The sequence below is a fragment of the Triturus cristatus genome, chromosome 7 (assembly GCF_964204655.1).
Source record: "Triturus cristatus chromosome 7, aTriCri1.1, whole genome shotgun sequence".
Classification (NCBI taxonomy): domain Eukaryota; kingdom Metazoa; phylum Chordata; class Amphibia; order Caudata; family Salamandridae; genus Triturus; species Triturus cristatus.
Window position 1 is genome coordinate 272,401,005 of NC_140590.1, and position 18,882 is coordinate 272,419,886.

Genomic DNA, 18,882 nt, shown 5'->3' on the forward strand with positions numbered 1-18,882 from the left:
TAGGGGCCACGCAAACCATATACTAAAGAAGTGGTATAAGGACCACTGTCACGGAAATAGAATAGGCCTAGGCCTAGGGAATCGCTGGGGCTACACTACACTACCAACAGTTAGGAAGTGGGAGGCTCACGGGATTCAGGTGCAGAGTGAAAACACGCGTAATGCGTACAAGTCGATAGAATCACTAGCAGTTAGAAATAAGCAGTTTTAGGACACTTCTGGTATAGCTAGAAAGTCGAGACTCGGAAACTAGACCCTAGGATAGTCAATACCCTTGTGAGCACCGAAGTACCCAAGTTACCTAGCCCACAGGCTGCGGGTGCATAGGTGTGAACTTGCGTCGGGTTTCGTCGTGGACTTCTATGGATGTCTGAAGGAAAGTTGCTGACAGGCAGTCAGTACAGAGCGTCTGGTGGATCCCAAGGCCGGGATCAAGAAGGAAGGATACCTGCAAGCAGAAGGGACACAGTCTGGGTCACTAGCCAGTGACCACGTGGAACCAGGTAGGAACCAGGCGATGTCGTGAAGATTGCAGGTGAAGAGGTGAAGCTTGTCGCAGCAGCCACGGGTACCAGGAGACGTCGAGGACGACCAGGACCAGGAGGCGAGCTGTCCCACGAAGGCTCTTGCTGTCGGCGGCGTCGAAGTCGAACTAGGACTCACCAAGCCTTGGCAAGCGGAACCCACGAAGAATGGAGGACTTGCTTCTGGTGCAGACCAGGAAGGTCTGGGGTGCTTCTCTTTTGCAGAGGAGCGGGAGCCAGTCTGGAGGAGCCAAACCAGCAGTGAAGATTCAAAGGTGTGTCGTCGCAAAGGCCGCTAGCCAACGGGCAAGCAACCGGACAGACGCGGCAAGGAGGAAAATGCAGAAGGGCCCCACGCAGGACTTGTGGAGTGTGGGGGGCTGATCTTGGGCGCAGATGGTGCTTCGGGTTGGGGCTTCTCAATCCCCGGTGCACAACTTCGAGGGTACCTCAGAAGCTGCGCTGGAAGATACTCGCCACTTTTCCCAGGTAGCCGGTCCCACGTCTCTCGTCGCCTCCACGGATCTCAGCTCGGCTGTGGATGTGGATCAGGGTCGGAGAAGTCTGGAAGTCAAGGCTCTGGTCGGGCTCTGCAGTCGGTCCCTCGTAGAACTTCAGCAAAGCAAAGGGTAAGTCTCTTGATGGTGCCTGTTTGCACAGGGTAGCCACTCCTTGGCCACAAGGGAGATTCTTCAGTCTTCTTCTTTCGTCGAATGTCGAAGGTCCAGAGTTTCTGTTCAAGTTGCAGGTTCAGGATAATCTAATCTCCTGGGGCCCAGCTACCACTCTTATACTAATCTGGGGGGCTGGGTTGCCTGCTAGGTCACGCCTTATGGGTGGGACTTGGGAGGGGGGTGGTTACACCCCCTTCCCTTTGTCCAGTTTCGCGCCAGGACTGGGGCTGGTGTGCCCCAGCACCGGTTTGAACTGGACTATGCATGGGACACCTTGTGTGCCCCAGGCAGTGTCTCGTTTCTTTCATCCCTCCCTGCCCCAATACACTAAGGCCTGTCTGGGGTGGTGCTCGCACCTCCCAAGGCAGGAAACCTATTGTCCAAGCCTCCCTTGCTGGGATCACTCCCAGCAGCAGGAGGTCAAACTTGTGTCGTGTCAGCAGCATCCATTTTGTGATGCTGGGGCTCTGGTTAACTTTAACCGGGTAAGTAGGTTTCAACATGTCTTCTCCCTCTAGAAGGGAGGGATAATATCCTCATCACCAGAAATGGGATGGGGGTATTATTCCATAGTGTTAGACACCTTACACGACATGTTTTGATAAAGCCAAACCATAGTTACCATAACCGTTTAAGATTATAAGGCACTTTAAGAGTATATGGTAGGCTATATCATAGAACAGCTATAAGGACATGGTTCCGAAAGCTGCAGACAGGCTCAGCTCATGCTAGAGCACCATCTCACATGTTACCAAGCACTCTGCCTCCAGGATTGTTAAGGCCTGCCATAGGAGTGGCTGATAGGTACACATGTGTCTATATATAAGATAGGTATAGGAATACTACACCTAAGCAAGGGGTGATTACACGACCTTGCCCCAGCTGAGTGATCAGCCAGTTGTGTCATAGTGGAAGGCCAGGCCAGGGGTGGCATAATACATGCTGCAGCCCCTGGTAGGCCTAGGATACACCTATGCCCTGGGTACCTAAGGTACACTGTACAGGGGCCAATAAGGTGACCCTATCCAAATGGGTTATGCACCTAAAGAACATAGTATTAATTTAGAGAGAGAACAGCAGGGCTGTGGGTCTGATTAGCAGGCCCACAGCCACATCTAAGTCGAAAACCAGTAAAGCAAAACCAAAAAGTGGGGGTGAACATAGAAAGCAGACCCTACTCTCCTACAGTATCCAGCTCGGATGTAAAGCTTTTGCATTTGGAATGCTAGCCTTTGTAACTGCTTGTAGGGCTGGTACAGGAGTTGCGACCATAATCTGTTTCCCCTGTGCTAGGGCTCTTTCTTTTGCTACAGCGGTTTGAACTGCTGTCAGAATTTTTTCTATAGTAGTGAATTTCATTTCTGCTTGTGTATACAAGTGGGATTTGTATACAATTGGTACTTTTTCACCTTCCTTAAAAGTTAAGTAGGTGAATCTGCGTTGACCCGGAATTATTCGGATCACTAAGTTGCGTACGTTTACACGTGTTTGCAAGTATTTTGTTGCTAACATGTCTGTTTGAAGTGAACGCAAAATTTCTGTGTGTTTTTGTGTCCAATGTGTGATTTTAAAATCAGGTTTGATTAATTCATAGAGAGGTTTAACCCTTTCTGCGTAATTTAAAATGTAAGTTCTTCCAAAATTCAGGAAACGTAGAATCAACTCTAAATTTTTCAGCGTTTTTGGCGGTTGGAGCAGCGAACACTTTTCTAAAAAGTTGGCTGCCAGACTTTTGCTTTCACTTGATAGTTCATATCCTAGGAAAAGGACGTTGAGGTGGGCAATTCTTCACTTTTTAAAGTTGAATTTGTAACCCTCTGAGGCGAAGCCCAATTAATATTGGGCTTCGCCTCAGAGGGTTACAAATTCAACTTTAAAAATGGTGCTCACCCTGTTCAAGTGCCTATCCAGGTCATCGTCTGTTAGATAGATATCATCGACATATGACAATGCCTCGTCATCATAAGTTTGTTGTAACTCTGTTACTCTTGCTGAGAATAACCCCGGGCTGTTTTTAAATCCCTGGGGCAGTTGACAAAATTGACGCTGGGTCCCCAGTATTGAGCAAGCGGTCAAATATCTGCTTTCTGGTGCAATATTTTGACAAAAGAAACCATCAGAAATGTTTAATGTGGTTTTATATTTTTTACGCACAATATTGTTCATTAATGCTGTACTATGTGCATTTTGCACTGCAAATGTTTTGCAACAAGAATTTAAGTGTCTGTTATCCAAAACTAGACAATATGTGTTGTCTGGTTTGGAGACAGGAAACAAAAGATTGTTCATTGATGAGGTGCATGTTTCAATCACCCCCTGATATTCAAGTTGATCTAAAATCTCCCAGACCTGTTTTTTAGCTTCTTGCTTAACTGGGTATTGCCTTTGTGCAGTCGGTTGAGTTTTTTAACTGGGATTTTATGGTGAGGTGAGTCCTCATCCTATCCTACATGATTTGTATACTGTGCTGGGGCTTGGGCTACTGCCCATTTCCTACCTAATGTATATTTTAAATGAACTGGAATATGGTTGGAGAAGGCAGGCATAATGATGTTCTCGCCATGTGGGCACTCCCTGACAAATTCTGGTGGCCAGTCCTGTTCTGCTAGAAGTATATCATAACCCTTTGACAGATGCTCCCAAAAGAGACCTTTCACTTTTCTTGGTATGTCTCCCTCCATCCGGAGTGTTATTTCATATGACCTATGTGGAGAACTAACCCTGGTGTCTACAGTCTCAACTTGTATGTCTTCATTCAAGTCCACTGTCTCCAGAAGTCCCTTCAGGTTCTGGCGAGCTATTGTAACTTCTGCTGTACTGTCCAGCATGGTCAGGGGCCCACTCTCCGTTCCCGAGTTGGGTTCTCAGTATTCTCGGCATGTCTGATCTTCAGACCTGCTACCTTTTTCTTGGAGAATTGAGGTTTTGCTTTATTTTTCTGAACATGTTGATCGTCTTTGGACTTCACGCGTTCTTCCTTGTTTTCTGACCGTCCTCTTCTTTCGGATGTCTGTGATGATATCTGAAAGGTATGAGAGGAACGTGTATCATTATCTTGCTATCGGTCAGGTTTTCTCAAATTATCCCTATACCTGAGGTTGTACCCCCTTTCAGAGGGCTCCTTCTCTGGAGGAGACCTGCCTCTGGAATGAGAACACTTCTTTTTGGAATTCTGTTTGCTATTTTCCCACTTCTTTTTAGAAGAGGTAGGAGTGTTTTTAGGAAAGACCTTATCAGGACTTTCAGACAGTTGTGGTTTAACTGGTTTCCCTCCCAAACTGTCTCTGCCTAATTCTTCATAGGATTTTTAATTTTTCTGGCTAGTTCTTGTGGTTGTCCTGTTACATCACATTCCCTTAATATCTGGTGGATTGCCACTGATACTACTTCACCTTTAATATTAGATAATATTATTGTTGAGACCTGGTCGAAATTATTAAGTAACTTCATACCTAAATTCAGAGCAGGCTCTGCCCCGTGTTCGTTTTGAATCTGTTTCAGGACGTCAGGTATTACCGCCATAGACTGAACACCATGTGTTTTTGTGTAGATTGCAGCAAAGACTGTGCCCCGAGTGGTGCAGTCTTCCAGATGTGGTGTGATCCCCATTGGTAAACAGATTGTTAGAATTCTGTGTTTCTCATAAGGGTTAGTATTAGGAAATACTGCTTCGATTTGTGGGCATTTTACCCATGACTGCATGTAAAGTCTGTGGAGTAATTTTTAGTGTATTCCCCTGATGAGGGGCTGGATTTTGAATTGTTAACGATGGTTGGACTGTGAAAGTCTGCATGCCATATTGAACCAATTGTCTATAAATTTTGATTAGCTCCTTGAGTTGAGTGAGTAGATCCACATCTGACATTTCTTCAATATTCAGGATGAGGAGTGTAGCCGGCTAAAATCGTCCTTGTTGCTCCTGGTCTACCTAGTGGACCGAGCCTGGTAATGTGATTGTAATGTTTTAGGGCGCCTTTAAACCAGAGCTCATGCTCCTGGTATGTGAGTGGAATTTCAATATCCTCGAAAGGAATATATTCCTCAGGTGGTTCATCTTCTTTGTAGAAGTGAAACAAGTGTGTTACTAGATTTGATTCTGGGAATACTATCCATGAGTAGAATACCTCTGTCTGGTGGGATTCATGTGCCTCTATCACGAAGACTGCTCTACCTCCTCTTGGTGTTAGACCATGTTTTATAAGTTTTAGAGTGATGGCTCTCCTTAAATTTGGATGTTTGTTTATAGCACCCTCGTCGGTTTCTTGAAAACCTGTACGATTAAAAGCTGCTGCGACTTGGTCGGTTTCAGCCCCACCAGCATCGGTGTTTGTGCCGTTTTCGGACATGTTGAAATGAAAAATACAGAGCAAGTTTCAAGGGAACAAAGATAAGGTGCACAATATTTTGGAAGACTGTATCCTTTCAACGTTGAACAAAACCAAACAGCTAATACATAGGACTTTCGTCCTACTCAGCTATGGCGAATATTATCCCTACCCACTTCAGACGTCTTATGGAGTTTTATGAGTAGAGGGTCTCTGAGAAAAGCACAACTGAGTTACTTCAGTATCTAGCGTTAAATTAGTGCCTTACCAAACCGTTGGGCGCCATGTAGTGTAGTTCCTATATCCCTGATAGGCTCTGCACATTGGAATAACATACACTATAGATTTGACATAGGACTGAGGTCAGTATGTCTCTATCGAGTATGTTAAACTTAATTACTTGTGTGTGCCAGATAACTCAGAGGTCACTAGAAACTTCTCGAATATACAATAAGGGATTAGTCTCTGACAACCGCATAAACATGACAACTTTGTTCCCCTTTAGAATCGGAACAATCTCAGAATCGTGGAAACAATAGATAACAGTTTCACTCAGTCAATCGTGCATGCTTCGTTTCTACAGAGTTGCACAGAAATAGAGAGACGGGCGTTTCAATAAAAGGGTTTATTGAACAGTCTTATTTCTCATGCAAGAGATATGAATTGCTACAATCGTAAGACAGACTGCGAAGTACAATATGTACGAGGTTAGAAGTAAGATAAAATAATACTGCAATAGCATGGTTTGTAGCTATGACATATATTAATCAAAATACATAAATAACATAATGCTAAAATGTGATACTCATCTGATGGTTCTAAATTGTTCTACCCCAGTGTACCTAACCCAAGTGCAGTACGAGGTTTGAAGTAGGTGCTGTTTCTAAAGTATAGCTAGCTATATTTTAGTTTAGCCAAGAGTTGCCAAAAGTTTCTCTAATTTCTAGTCTGCTTCATACCTGAGAATGAGAGAGGTTGAAATCTCTTTTCTGGACTCGATAGTCTAACCCCCCGCAAGGGAAGTCAGAGAGCACTGGAGCTGGATTCTCTGCGAGGAGGATGGCAGCGCCGGGTCAGTGCATCAGGCTGGAACTTTATCTCCTTACGAAATTGCCGTGGCGAACCGCGTAGTCTTGGTTGGATCGAATCCTCCGGGAACCGCAATTTGCCAGGGCAAGTGCTGGTATATTTATACCTTGAAGGTGTCTAGGAATGCCAGTATTGACGTAAAAGTCGGGCAGAGAAACGTCATGAATGAACCCCTAAGGAATAGATGTTCATGCATACTTAATGAGTTCTGGGAGAAATCAATATTCAAGCTGAGGGAAATTCCTAAAGGCTTAAGGGTCTGGTTTTCCAAAAATTTGTTGTGACGTGGATGGACGGATGTAGGTGGCCATGCCTGTATTTGGTTTGTACGGACAATGTCTAAATAAGGGCCGGATTTCTATGTCCAAATAAGGGCAATGTGAATTCTACCTATATAAGGGCATAAATCAGGAAACCTATATACGGAATCTGAATCTGCACACAACAGACAGGCGCAGCGTAATCTTTCTTCAAGAGAGGGGAGAAAGGCCCCTATCCCTTACTCGCCAGGTATTAAGCGTTGGTCGAGAGGTACTGGTTCTTGCCCGATGACAGGGGGAAGCCCCTATCCCCCTAATTTTAGCAAAAGTTCTGATGGGTTGTCTAGGCTGTGCCACCCCTTTTCTCATCCTTCATACCCACTCCTATGTGTGAGTGCAAATAAAGGACTTGTTCACCTCTGGATCAACTTGTTTTGAATTGGAATTTGTTCCTCCAAGAATTAAAATATACCAATCTTGCCTAGACAACCCATCAGAGCAGCGTAATCTTTGCATTTTGACAAATCTAGACATTGACAGGAGTACTAGATGTAAGTGATGTCCTTTAGAACTTTATACAAAGGGGCCAGGAAGTTTGCAGGCAAAGCTGGAATCATGCTCCACCAGATCATGGCTCCTTCCTTGCTACTGGAACAAGGAGGCAAATAGGGCCTCTTAAAGCTCCTTTTGCTTAATAATCTGACACCACGCAACCATAAAGCACTGCCAGAGCAGCAGGAAGAAGTATTCAAGTAGTTAGCTGTCTGAGGTGGCAGTAAAAGGTTATTAACCTATTTCATAATTTCCTGCAGTGCTGCATAGATAATGGACTCTTGTCTAGACAGACTTGGGAAGATATTGATCAGGCGAATATCATGCATATATAGGAAGATATTGATCAGGCGAAAATCATGGCATATATGAACTCATCTAATCCTCCCTGTTAAGATATATCATTAATGAAGGAAGGTCCTTACATTTCTTTTTAGATCACAGATTTACCATAAACTTTATCATCTGAGGGTTGAATAACAACTTGCCCACTACATCCTTAGAGGTTCCTGCACATATACTCCGAAATGCAACTGAAGGATCCTCTATTTTTAGACATGACCCATTGCACAGACATGTCGTCTCCAAAAAATAAAATTAAACTTGCATGGAAAGACCTCTTAGTCCCTCTCAGCAGCACTTTACTAATATTGTTGCTTATGCTGCAGATGTTTGATTAATTGTAGAAGGAGCCGACCTCCAATTTGGCTCTTGTATATCGTGCCAGCCTTAGTTGTCTGCGAATATATGTGGTATTCGTGATGTACTGTTACCACCATGTTCAGACCTACACAGCTTGCATCTAGATAGTAGCACAGACACATTTATTTAATAGTTCTTGTTGGACAGCAGCTTTGAAAATGTGGCTTCAATGGCTTTTAACTTTTCCTTAATTGAGGGGTGTCAGAGGAGGGTGCCCTTGCATCTGCTATTTCAGATAGACTGACTGAGAGACTGTGTGATGCACATGACCACTGTAGTCTGGTACAGGCTGAGCTTGTCACTAGCTGTGGCCTGACCCAAGACAACAAATATCATGGAGTACATCCCTAAGAGAGAGAGATCACCATATCCAACTGTAAGAGCACATCGACCTCAACTGCTCCAGATATACCCCTGGAGGGTTCTTCCTCACCACATCACTGTAAAAGCAGCAATATAGGGAATTGGTAATGCCCTAGGAATAATCAGCCGTTAAGATCTATGCCACCTTGTGTTTAATCCTGTTGATTCCATAGACTAACAGGGTATTTTAGTGATGCACTTTTGTTTTAACTGAAACCACAGAAGTGAAGACAGTATGTTCTGCTTTCTAGACGTCTGTGCTCATTAAATTCGTTTTAATGGGTCACTTGGACTGTCCCTATGTTTTCTGCAGGTTCTGTGCTCTTGATAGTTGTACGGATGATTTCAGTTTACCCGACCAGTCTTTAAAACTGTGATTATGATCTATACTTGCTCCATCCTCTCTGTAGTTTCCTGGTTTGAAACGTTCCAAAACTTTGGGAGTGGTGAAGGTGGACATGAGAATAAAGAAAACATCTTTCCTTTATATTCACTGTTTCCCTGCTCCTGCCTGCCTATGTGCATGCTCACACAGTGTACCTCTCTCAAAGGAGATTTTACCTTTTGCACTCTGCTTCTCTGTTCTATGTGATCACTTGCGTGGTTAAAGACTAGCTCATTGTGTTACGAGTGCTTACCTAATCTCTCCTTATGAGTGAAGAGATTAATGCTAATGTGGCATACTAATGATCCTTTAGTAAGCAAAACTGACAGGGCCATACTATATGTGCTAACCCTTTCCTGAAGTCTCTTTATACTGTTTATAGGTTTTTTGCATGCCTTGTTTCTTATAGGAAAATGCTGCCAGTGTCATTTTGTGCCAGCCCACATGTTCATCTTGTTTTTTTGTTTGTTTCCCTTTTTTCTGGCTTTTCGTCATCTCTCCTCTTTGCTCCTTCCATGTCTGTCTACTGAATCCTCGACTCTTACAGTAGCTCTGGTGCAGCTGCTGCTTCTGCCTCCGAGGATTCTGCTTTACCTATCGCTGAGGCTGATGATCTGCTAAACAAGTAAGAACTGCAGCTGTGTGAGCTGCAAGAGGTTTTCCTGACTCAAAGTCACACAAAGCTATTAGGTTTTACCTTTTTAATGAAAGTGTTGCGCTTTGGATGTGCCAAAGCTTGTTTGTAAAACATTGTTTTAAAAAAGTGGATAAAGAATTGTTCAAAATACTGGAGGAAAAGCAAATACCTATGTTAAGGTGTCTCAAAACTGAACATTGAAGTCAACATTTTTTGTCTTTATAAACGACATGATTCATTTTTCAAATACTTTTCACACTGGAAACTGAACAGAATTTGGAACGCCGGTTGCATGTCATCCAGCTTAAAAATAAACACAGAGGACAGGTGGCAGATTCTTAAAAGAACATAACAACAAAGACATGAATAAAGAAGTGTCAGAATTTAACCGAAAATGCTTACCAAGGCCTATAACTGGAACAGATGCTCCAGTATTCTGGTCCTCTGTAGCAACCCTGAGAGTAGCTTCATGGGCCTCCAGGAGAAGACGCATCTAAATTACAGTCACACCTCGTACACCTTCTGCCTCAAATGCGACTAAGTGAGTACAATAGCCAGCCTTCCTCGAGCACCATAAATGCAGCCTTTGTGTGCCAAAGACTGGACTTTCATACACGTGCAATACAGGTAAAAATATACCTATTGCTGTGGTTTTACAGATCAGTTTGGTGGGATGGGGAGCACCACGAAGAGTTTGGGGGAAAGGGATGTGAAGTGGAAAGAAGCAATGGGACAGAGAGCAAGAAAACAGATGTACTCCTAGAGAACAAAAGTAGTTGCTTGATGCGAGCCGTGAAAGGATATAAGTTATTCTGTTAAAAGGATGATGAAAAGCTAAGCTGCAGAGAAGAGACAAACACAAGAAAAGGAAGGAAATCCATTGAATTATACAAGCAAATGATAATGACGAGAAGGCCAACAAATGATAAACAATGGGTTGACTCAAAAGTCCACTCATAAGCACTGGTGTTGCACACAATTGGCCTTCGGCAATACACACCTGAAAGCTGCCTATAGGCAAGACCTAATAAGTGTACACATTTTTATGTGGGCCAGTAGAATAGATCTTCCCAGAGTTCCTTGCAGTGGCCTTGTTAGGGTCTTTGTTGTTGAAAGGATTTTGAGTCACCATAATTGTTTCTAGACACTAATCGTAATGGCGAGTAAAAAAGTACTCTTGTTTCTCAATCAATCAAGTAGTACTTGTATAGAGCGGCTTATCATCCTAGAGGGCATCCAGGCGCTGTGTTGCAGGTACAAGTCGAAAAGCCAAATCAGTGTGCAGTGTGGAGATTAAGGGGGGAGGGTGTTATAGGCTTTGGCGGCGAGATGGAAGAAGGAGCATCCTCCGGAGCGGCAGTGGTGGATACGTGGTTTCTGTGCGAGGTGTGCGGAGCGGAGATTCCTGGTAGGTCAGTAGAAATGCAGACTGTGGCTCATGTAGGTGGGTCCTTGGTCGTGGAAGGCTTTGTAGGCATAGCTCAGAAACATGAAATGGTATCTCTTCTGAATGGGGTGCCAGTGGTGGTCCTTCAGGTGCTGGGCGATGTGTGTCCTCATGGGCAGGTTAAGGATCAGTCTGGCAGTTGTGTTCTGGATCATTTGGAGTCTTTGCACGAGTGTCTTTTTCTCTCCTTCCCATGTCCCTTGTATATCAATTTTATTTGTTTTGATTTAAAGTCTTTATTCACCAATACTCGTGCTCAACAGGACAGGTATGATTACTAGGCAGTCAGTGGTCTTCTGATTACCAAAACTGGTCGAATACTTTTCCTTTCATACCTTGGTCTGTGGTACTATATATGCAGCCAGTTTATCTATAGGCTAAACTCTTAAGCCATTAAGATTATTCACATTTCTGGTTTGGCCACCACTCGTCACTGTATGTGTATGATCTATTGTGTATGACATAAGCCTTTTTCTGTGATGGCAGCTGCTCCATGTTAAAACTGGTGATAGGATGGTGATGGTTAATTTTGGTATTGGCATTAGATAATGGTCACACTGTTAAAATATTTACATCTATTTCCTTAAAGCCTTTTAGCGGGATCCCCTATCTTTGCCTTTCGATAATGGAGAGAGGAGAAAGAAATAGATTCTCATGACAGTTTTTTTTATCCCCCGGTTGCCAAAAGCCAGAATTATACTTTAAATTAGGTGTGCTCTTCACACAAAGATTTTTATGGGTTATGGTCCTGCATACATCTTTTTAGAACATGTGAATTGTGTCTCCAGAACGTGGCCTCAGTGGGTGTTATTCAATGAAGAGTCTCGAAGTAAAGTCTGTTAGGGTGGACATTGATTTATGCCCTTGACCACATGAACACTTTGAAAACGAATTGCTCGTGTTCTGATATTGCCTGTAGATCTCCAGGTAGGAACAGTCTCAAGATTAGAAAGAGCTGCGCTAACATTCATATCTCATTATTTATTTAAAATTGGTTGAGCAGCCACTGATAACCACGCTTTCTCATGGCCTTGTTTTCCTACATTAAATGTTCCCAGATGGCCAATGCCTGTAGTTGAATGTTGCCTTGGCTGGAATTTTCTGAACTTGTAGAAGATCTTCATGAACCTCTTAAGTTAGTGAATAGTGAGTATCAGAGTGTACCAGCAAATGAAAATGTAGGTCTTAGTTGTGGGTGATTAGTTGTTTAGGTTCTGAAATAAGTGAAATATTTACTACTCCTAGGCTGCAATGGTTATTAGGGGAAAATGTCTTTGTCTTCGCAGTAGGAAAGCTGTTTACTGTAGAAACACTACAGTACAGCCTATTTTGAATTATATGCAGGTATTCTACTTGGAGGTCTAGGGCTAGTTGTTTCAGTGTCTCTTTGAGTCTACTAGAGTGGTCTGTAGCCTTTGCAGGTGATATTTAGGGTCTCCAGGAGACCGCTTTAAGACTCCCTATGGGGTCAGAGTGATAGAATTTCTGAATTAACAATGCTATTTCTGTATGTCTTGAGTGAGAGGGATATATAAATCAGTACAAGTTAGTTGTTGATATTAGGAAGGGAGGCAGTTGTTTGAAATGTTGGGACTCTTGTTATGAATCATTTAAAAAATGTAAAATGTTAGTTTGGTTTAGAATGTAAATATCTCACATAAAGTGGTTTCCCGTTAATAATAAAATCAGTGTTGCAAATTCTGTATTTGTTGGAAGTCTTTGGGGTTTTTGATTTATACTTGCCTTTATGTATCATTTGTTGGAGAATGCACATGAAATCTGCCTTTTGTGTCAAGGATAGAATTGGTTTATGTTAATGGGGATTAAGATTGGGTCAGTGATGAAGATTGCGAATCTTGAAGAAGGCATAGACCATGCTTACGTGGTAATTGGCCAGGTTTGACCCACTAAAAATTTATATTTTTTTAAACTGAAGGCTGAAACCAGTGTACCCAACTGCTACATAGAAATCCAGGAGAATGAAAATACAGTAGTGCGCATAATACACATATGGTACCAGGTTTGAAAGACAGAATTTTCAGAACTGAGTCTGAAATTGAACATTTATGGTCACGTTTTCACTGTCTGGCCTGGATACATTTGCATTATTGGTGGCTGGTGTACAGAGAAAACTGACTTTCGAATGTGGTGTTGTAGAATATTTAATCATGGTGTATATGATGAGGTAGAGTGTTTTAAAGTGGTGTATGGGATGGTAAGATACTGAATTTTGATACATGAAAAGAAACAGCTATTGTATGCTGATTGGTGAGTAGAGGTAACTGCTAGATAAAGCAAGGTAGAATATTGGTGGCTGGAATATAAGAAATATAGTGAATTGGAAGTGGTGTATATAAGGTGTGGTAGGCTATTGGATTCGGCTACATACGGAGACCTCGGATATTGGAGTTGGTGTATAATAAGTAGTAACTTCTGGATGCTTTGCAGTAGGATGTTGGAAGCTGTTATGCAATATTAGCTATATTGGAGGAAGATATATGTGGGCTGATGTAGATAGGAAGATAGTATACCGGGTGCTGTTATATGAGACAGACAATTGCTGATGTAGGATGCTGGAGGCTGCTGTACAAAAAAGTAGTATATTGGAGGCCTGTGTATGACCAAAGGTAGTTTATTGGAATCTAATATCTTAGGAGAGGATTGGATATTTTCGGTGGTTTTATAATCAAACGTAGGATATTTGTAACTGGTTTGTGAGCGAAAGAAGGACATAGAGGCTGATATAAGAGAAGAGGTAGGATACTTGAAGGATATTTTATAAAAGAAGCTAATATATGGGACACTGCTGTATGAAGGGAGTTAGGATAGTTATAGCTAGCTCATTTTGGGGTTTGGATTTTTAAGACTGGAGACGTATTTACAACATTGGAGGCTCTAAGCTAGGGTAAATTAATATTGAAGGCTTTTTATGGCAGGGGCAGCTAGTTAGTAGAAGGTATGATGTTAGAGACTATAGTATGGTATGATGTAAGGTAGGGTTTTGGAGACTTTTGGAATGGAGTCTACGACTGAAGAGTAAGGTTGCCTTGCACTGTCACCTAGCACTGTTGTATTAAATAAGACTGCGTCTGCATGCTTCTTTCTTTCTTTTGTAGATTTGTATGTAAGAACAATGGAGTCCTATTTGAGAATCAGTTACTACAGATTGGAGTGAAGTCTGAGTTCCGACAGAACCTTGGTGAGTGCATTGCCAACACTGTACATTAAAACAGGTCTGTCTTATGTAAAGTACATGTAAGTCCACCAAAATATATTTAGTCTTACATCTTTTGTTACAGTTTCAGGGCACTTTTTAAAACTGCTGCAGTACTCCCCCTTAGCTTTATGTTATTCCAGAAACTTGGAGTAAAGGTCTCCAGGAATCCAGAGGCCCTTGACCGGTGTAAGAAATTGAGTTATTAATTGGGGTGGATGGAAGTCCACAAACGTAATAAAGTCACTACCCTGTTAGATGCAATCAAATGATTCAGTAATTTAAACCTGAACTAAAACTGCGGTAGTTATGGCACTGGGCAGACAGGCTTAACTTAAAAGAAATATGTGTAGCATTTAGAAGTGCCAAAACAGTAAAAACAAAGTAGTCAAAAACACGACACAATAATAACCAGACTCCTAATTTTAAAGTTAGAGAAACGTTTAATAACCAAAATGATATAAAACAGCAAACTTCAATAAGGGAAACCAGAAATATGATTTTTAGAAGATTTAATGTAAAAAGTCCTGAGAAAAAGCAAAGGGCCAATGATAGTCTATAGGCAAGCTTGACCGGGATCTAGGCGCGATTTCAGATCAACTTCAGTGGAGCTCAGGTAGGCTACTCTAAGCAGGTTCCTCCCAGGTGGAGATTTTACCATGGGACTTAGTCACTGATATAAATCCTCCAGCGGGTCAAAGTTGCAGGCTGTATCTGAGGATGGGTTCCACAAGGCCAACCAAATACCTTCTTATCCATTGAAACGTATTTGCTGCTGCGCAGAAGATCCAAGCATGAGAACTCTGTTTCTTAAGGCCAGCAAAGTTTTGCCTTGGCTTAGGTGGTTGGTCCTGGATCTTCAGCGGCTGGAAGTCAGGATTTTGCAAAGTTCCACAGCTTGTCCGAGAATGTAGGAGAAGTCCAGTTAGATAAGGCCAAGGGTCTCAGAACCTCAAGGACATCACTTAGTGGTTAAGACTCACTCCAGCAGGGTTACCAGTAAGGTCCAGTCCAGGTTCAGTTGCAACTGCTCAGATGGGTGTACCAAAAAGAGGTATGCCGTGCAAAGAGTCCAGGTATTCCCTTATGATTGGACAGTAGCTTGCTCTAGCAATCCAAAGGTGCTCTTCTAGGGAGTAGTGTGGTTGAGCCGTCTTAGGCTTATTAAAGAGGAATGTTAGACATTTGCAAATATGCACATACAATCAATAAAATGGTACTAACAACTCTTTAAGGAGATCCACACCAATTTCTAAAAATAGCACATATCTTTATGTATATTTAGGCACCAGAATCAATATGATCATGTCAGTTCGTTTCGAGATAGAAATACTTTTAGGTTTCAAAAATGGACACTTTTCATAGGCGACAATGTTATCCTGTGGAGGAAAAACAGATACTACATGCAAGTTATTTACAGTAACTTACAAAACCAATCCTCGGGACTTAAGGTGAGTACAGGGCAGGGTCCAGGGCAGCACCACCAGGTCACCTCCAGCAGCACTAGGGGGTGCTGTGGTGCAATACAGCATCGGTGCCCAATGTTAGTCAATGGGGATCAGTCTGGTGGAAAAGAGGCTGCAGGTTTGGACAGAGAGGCCAGTCGGTCTGAACCAACAAGGGGGCTCAGGTCTCACAATGCTCGGGGACACCTTTGTTCCTCTTCTCCAGGGGCCGGGGTGGCTGCGTTCTGAGGTACTTCGAGGCGTCAGGTTTTTCTTACCGGAGACACTTGCAGTTGAGGGAGCCTGCATTCAGAGGCTGCAGACGATGTAGATAAGTCCACAAAGGGCCAGTTCAAGGTGACCTTCGTCTCTCAAGGGCCGGGGGACCACGCTGGCACCGGTGGCCGACTTCAGCTCCGGCTAGGCAGCTGGGGTGCAGTGGTGCTTTCCGGTGTCGGCTTTTGGCGGTTCAGAGTCCTTACAGGCCTCTTAGGGTGTCTCCAGGAAAGCAGCTCTGTTGATTCACAGGAGTTCCCGAGTCTTTTTAGAAGTGCTGGCTGCCCTCCCAGGCTTTTGGAGGCTTGCAGATTGCAAGTTGAGTTGACTTTGGGGCAGTTGTTGGGAATAGGCGAACAGGCCGGCAGGGTTGGCGCCAAGTCAGCTGCTTCTTTCTCAGTTCATGCTTTTCACAGCTCATTATCCTTATTCTTTTTTTGGATTGGCATGATCTGATTTCCTGGTTCCAGGTGCTCCCCTAAATACTAAATTTAGGGGTATTAGGGGAGTGTAGGTTAGTAGGTAATGGGCTACCTACCCCTGGGGTCATTACGCCCCCTATATGACCACTTCCTATGGAAAGTGGGCATAACCCTGTCCCAGAGTTCCAAAGATGGCAGATTCTGAAATGTTGTGTACGCATCAGGTAGCCCACCTTAGGGGTGGAACTAGCTTGAGGGGAACAAGCTTCTCTGACTACTAATTTTCCTGCCTGTCCAGGTGCCATATGTGCTCTGGACATGGGGGGGTCAGCAGCCTTTCCTGTGAGGGAATCCAGAGTCACATACCAAAAGGCGATGGGCTCTATGCCTTGGAATGCTAATTGGCAGGTCATACTGTGGGAGGGAGTGTAAACACACTGTGTCCGAGCAGGCTTTATCCCTGACCCCCTGAGAGCAAAGACCCTCACCCGGGGGGTCAAAAACTAGTCTGTGGTGGCAGGCTGGCTAAGACCATTCCGTCAACACACTAGTAGTGGGTTGGTTTTCAGGGGGCACCTCTAAGGTGCCCTCTGGGCGCATGTATTAATACATCCATCACTGGAATCAGTGTGGGTTCATTGATAGAAGGTGTTTGATACCAAACATTCTGAGTTCCAAAGACGCCAACATGTAGCTGTGGAACTCATTTTTGACCTGTACCCAGTACATGGACTTAAAATGGCTTCCCTGATCACTTGTATTGAAGGAATTGAACTAGCCAGCACAGGAGCATATCTGCTCATACAGATGTGTCCACACATGTAGTATAGTGCACCCTGCCTTAGGGCTGTAAGGCCTGCTGAAGGGGTGACTTGCCTATACTACATGTAGTGTCTGCAGGCATGGCATGCAGGGCTGTGTGCCATCACATGTTTTCGCTTTTGTCTGCACCAAAACAAGCAGACTTCAGTGGCAGTCTGTATGTGTTTGGTGAGGGGTCCCGTAGGGTGCCACAATACATGCTGCAGCCCTTAGGGATCATCTTTACCCTTCTTGCCCTAGGTACTAGGGCTACCTCTTACTAGGCACTTACAAAGAGTCCTAAAGGTATTGCCAATTGGGGTAACACTTATAGTTTTGGGAAAGAGATATAGCACTGGGGACTTGTTTAGCAGGAACCCAGTTCACTTCCAGTCAAAGCTGCATTGAATACCACACAAAAAGTGGGGTGACCATGTCAAAAATGGGCACTTACCTACAGTGGGCACTTCAGGGAAAAGTCTTTTTGCAGCTTGTTGCGTCCCTGTAGCCACACGAGAGGTCAGCTAACATACTCTGAACTCACTTCCTTTAGCTGAGTGTAAGTAGAAGCAGGTCCAGTCTCCTCACAGGTCTCAACCATCAGGTGCATTCCTTCTTCTGTTCTTTCACAGGACCAGAAAGTGTTCAAGGAGGGTCCCTTGGCGTGCTACATTTATGGTTGGTACTATCTAGTCAGTCAACGTGACTTGTGGCTTCTTCCTAACCAGTGGAGTAAAAGTTCTCAGGGACAACCCTACCCACTTTTGCAGCAGTTCCTGTTTGCTCTGCCGAAAACAATTCCACAGTGCACCTTACATAACCCAAAAAAGGGAAGCCCTTTCTCCCTTGTGCAGAGCCTGTGTGTGAACCCAGAGGTGTGGCCAGGGAAATGAGCGGCCCTCTCCTCTGTGGTTATCAAAATCAGTTGTGGTAACCACTGGGTTTGAAGCCAGCCTAGCTAGGAGAACAAACGTTTGCCTTCTCCAGGTCGTATCTTACATTTACTTGTTTATGGACAGACCCTTTACTAATTAATGAAGTTCCTGGTTCCGTCCTAACTGGTCTACCTGCAGGGGGAAGAAAAACACCTCCCAACACCCAGGCCACAATTACATTTCTGAAAGGTACCATACTTATTACATGGAGACATTATTAACATTTTACTGAGGGGAGCATTATTAGGATTTTACTGTCCCTCATGACCAGGATTTGCTTGGTGGTGATGGACATTAAAATAATGGCTGCATGTCTGCTCATCCTGTTCGAGGCATATGAGCTGCAGATTACACACTGTGCATAGATCGCCGTCTGGTGTTGGGCCCGGATATTTGCACTTGTTTTTGTCTTGGAAAGTCTTCAGAAGTCACGAGGTATGTGACTCCTCCTTTGGATGATAGTGCGCATGGGCTCCATCCTCAGATTTGTATTTCCGCCATTGGGCTCGGATGTGTTCTTGCGTTCCAGTTCGGAACCGTTAATGGTTTTCTCTTTCGACGCGCAATTCTTCCCTTCTCCACTGTATTGTTTCGATCGCGTTTCCAATCACACGCGACCCTTCAACTTCGAAGTCTTCGTTTCTGGTCGTCGCCGAAGGCTTTCGGGTCTACCTGGGCCTCATCTCCGGCTCATGGAAAGGATGCCATTCAAAAAGTGTCCTCGATGTGGGTCGAAGATTCCCCACACTGACCTGCATGAGGTGTGCAACCTCTGCCTCTCACCGGAGCACGAGGCCAGAGACTGTCCAGCTTGCGCCTCCTTCCGCTCCA

At 43.8% G+C, this 18,882-nt stretch overlaps 1 protein-coding gene across 2 annotated transcripts in view; it reads left to right on the forward strand.

Moving 5' to 3' along the window:
- The window catches only part of LOC146809392 (AP-2 complex subunit alpha-1), a 297,343-nt gene that overhangs the window by 222,483 nt on the left and 55,978 nt on the right, over positions 1-18,882 (forward strand). The window contains exons 16-17 of one of the 2 annotated variants that reach the window (XM_085616210.1): positions 9,422-9,499; positions 14,075-14,157. In XM_085616210.1, the coding sequence (XP_085472336.1) occupies positions 9,422-9,499; positions 14,075-14,157 (161 nt within the window). The remainder of the gene's footprint in view (positions 1-9,421; positions 9,500-14,074; positions 14,158-18,882) is intronic. The other variant, XM_085616211.1, reaches the window with a different exon arrangement.